General features: G+C 36.3%; 1 protein-coding gene across 1 annotated transcript in view; it reads left to right on the top strand.

The window, feature by feature from the left end:
• Nucleotides 1-435: 435 nt before the first annotated feature.
• LOC107836994 (gastrula zinc finger protein XlCGF8.2DB-like) overlaps nt 436-1,831 on the top strand; it is a 5,040-nt gene continuing 3,644 nt past the window's right edge. Inside the window, exon 1 of the mRNA XM_016674847.1 lies at nt 436-451. Within this exon, the coding sequence (XP_016530333.1) occupies nt 436-451 (16 nt within the window). The remainder of the gene's footprint in view (nt 452-1,831) is intronic.

The following is a 1,831-nucleotide window of genomic DNA, read 5'->3' as shown; positions in this document are numbered from 1 at the left end:
GAAAGTGTTAAAAGACGATTTCACTTAATTTTCCGTTGTTTGAACATCTTTACTCTGGTCTCATTTAAAAACAAAGAAGTCAGACTATTAAAATCTGCACTAGATTATTCTACACTAAAAACTGAATTTTTTCATACAACGTTTTTTTATTTATTAAATCTTTTTGATCTGCATTTTTTTGTACATCTTTGTTAAAACTCACCACTTCGTGACAAGAGAGAGAATCTAGAAAATAAAAATTCAATTTCATCTACTTTCTTTTATGGTCCTGCTGTCGTCTGAAAAATTCTTCTGCTCTGTCAGAAATAACCAATCAGAGCCAGGAGGAGGAGCTTAGTGCTGTCAATTTTGCAGGTCTATTCTGCTCAGACCCTTTCCCTTTGTCTCTGCTACATACTACAACAGAGTCTGTCATGAAAGCTTAGGCTAGATAGCATGGCCGCCGATGACGGTAGATAAACTGTTTCTGAGATGGTAAGTTGTTTCTCCACCTTTCGCAAATTCAGAAATGCATGTGCAAAATTTATTGACACTAAGACCCTCTTCCTGAATCTGATTGTTTGTTTCTGACTTGGAGCTGAATATATTTTCAGAGATCAATAGGAGCACTCTGGGGAGCTTGATCATTCCACAGATTATCTGTCTCATACTATTTTGACAGAACAAATATGGAAAAAAAAACTTATTGGTAAAAGATACGTACTGAAGCAGTTCAACAAAGGGCCATATTAGTTCCTTTTGTTTCAAGCTCACTGTATAACCCGTTAATAAAAAAGTAAAAATGTACAACTTCTAAACATTTTTATCCGCATAGCACGTGCTTTTGTTAGACAGATCCTGCACTATGTGAAGTGGGTCCAAATTTCTTTGAAAGTGTTATTTTTAGAGGTGTGCCGATCGATCGGCTACCGATCATAATCGGCAGGATTCCGTAAAAAAGTGTGTGATCGGTGATCGCAGCCAACATGTGCAGCTGATCTCCTCTGTCCTTCACACTGCGCAAGCGCGCAGCAACTCCACCCGCAGTTAACTCTCACACCGAATGTCTGCTTATAGCTGCAGCATGTAACTTAATAAACAAAAAAAAGATTTTACATATGTATTAAAACGTAAGCTATGTAATAACATAAAACGGATAATCGATCTCCGTCCTCCCTGTGTTCTGCAGAATTACTCCGCTCAGTCAGAAACAGCCAATCAGAACCAACATTAATCAGCTAGCCATGCTATCAGGAAGTTTTGATTAATTACCTCAGTATTGTTTATTTTGATGCAACCTGCATTTGACTCTAAATTAATATTTCTTTTTTTTTTCTTGACATTATTTGATATAGGCAGTGTTGTGAGATGTATTTGACTCATGTAGAATGTAAGCTGTTGAGAACTTTACTGTTAAATATTGTTTTACTGATAGCAGGTTTTACAGTTGTCCTTTAGCCTGAATAGTTGCTGTATTGTGCCTGCAAATATTTTGTAATTTATGTCTAAATTAGGTGAATTTATTGCCAGATCATTTTTCCATTTTGTCAGATCATATAGGAGTATTTATACTGTTGAGAAAATAAATTTAAAATAAGCTAGTTTTAAAACTTATCATGTCTTGATTCAAATGGCCTAATTCTGGTTTTGAAATTACTAATGTATTCTGGCTTTTTGACCTTTATTTTACCTGTAGTTACTGCAGATGGTTTGCTGGGATCGTTTAAACTGCCTTTTGTCTGTGGGAAAACAATACAGTGGAAGTTGTAGCTTTTCACACTCATCTGTGAAAGGCCGTAAACACGGCAGGGGTTTCTGGCTTCAGATAGAGGGTCAGAGATAGCTCCTGGTT

The sequence above is a fragment of the Poecilia formosa genome, unplaced genomic scaffold (assembly GCF_000485575.1).
Source record: "Poecilia formosa unplaced genomic scaffold, Poecilia_formosa-5.1.2 Scaffold103, whole genome shotgun sequence".
Classification (NCBI taxonomy): Eukaryota; Metazoa; Chordata; class Actinopteri; order Cyprinodontiformes; family Poeciliidae; genus Poecilia; species Poecilia formosa.
The sequence above is the reverse complement of the archived record's forward strand: the minus strand, read 5'-3'. Positions and strand labels throughout refer to the sequence as shown.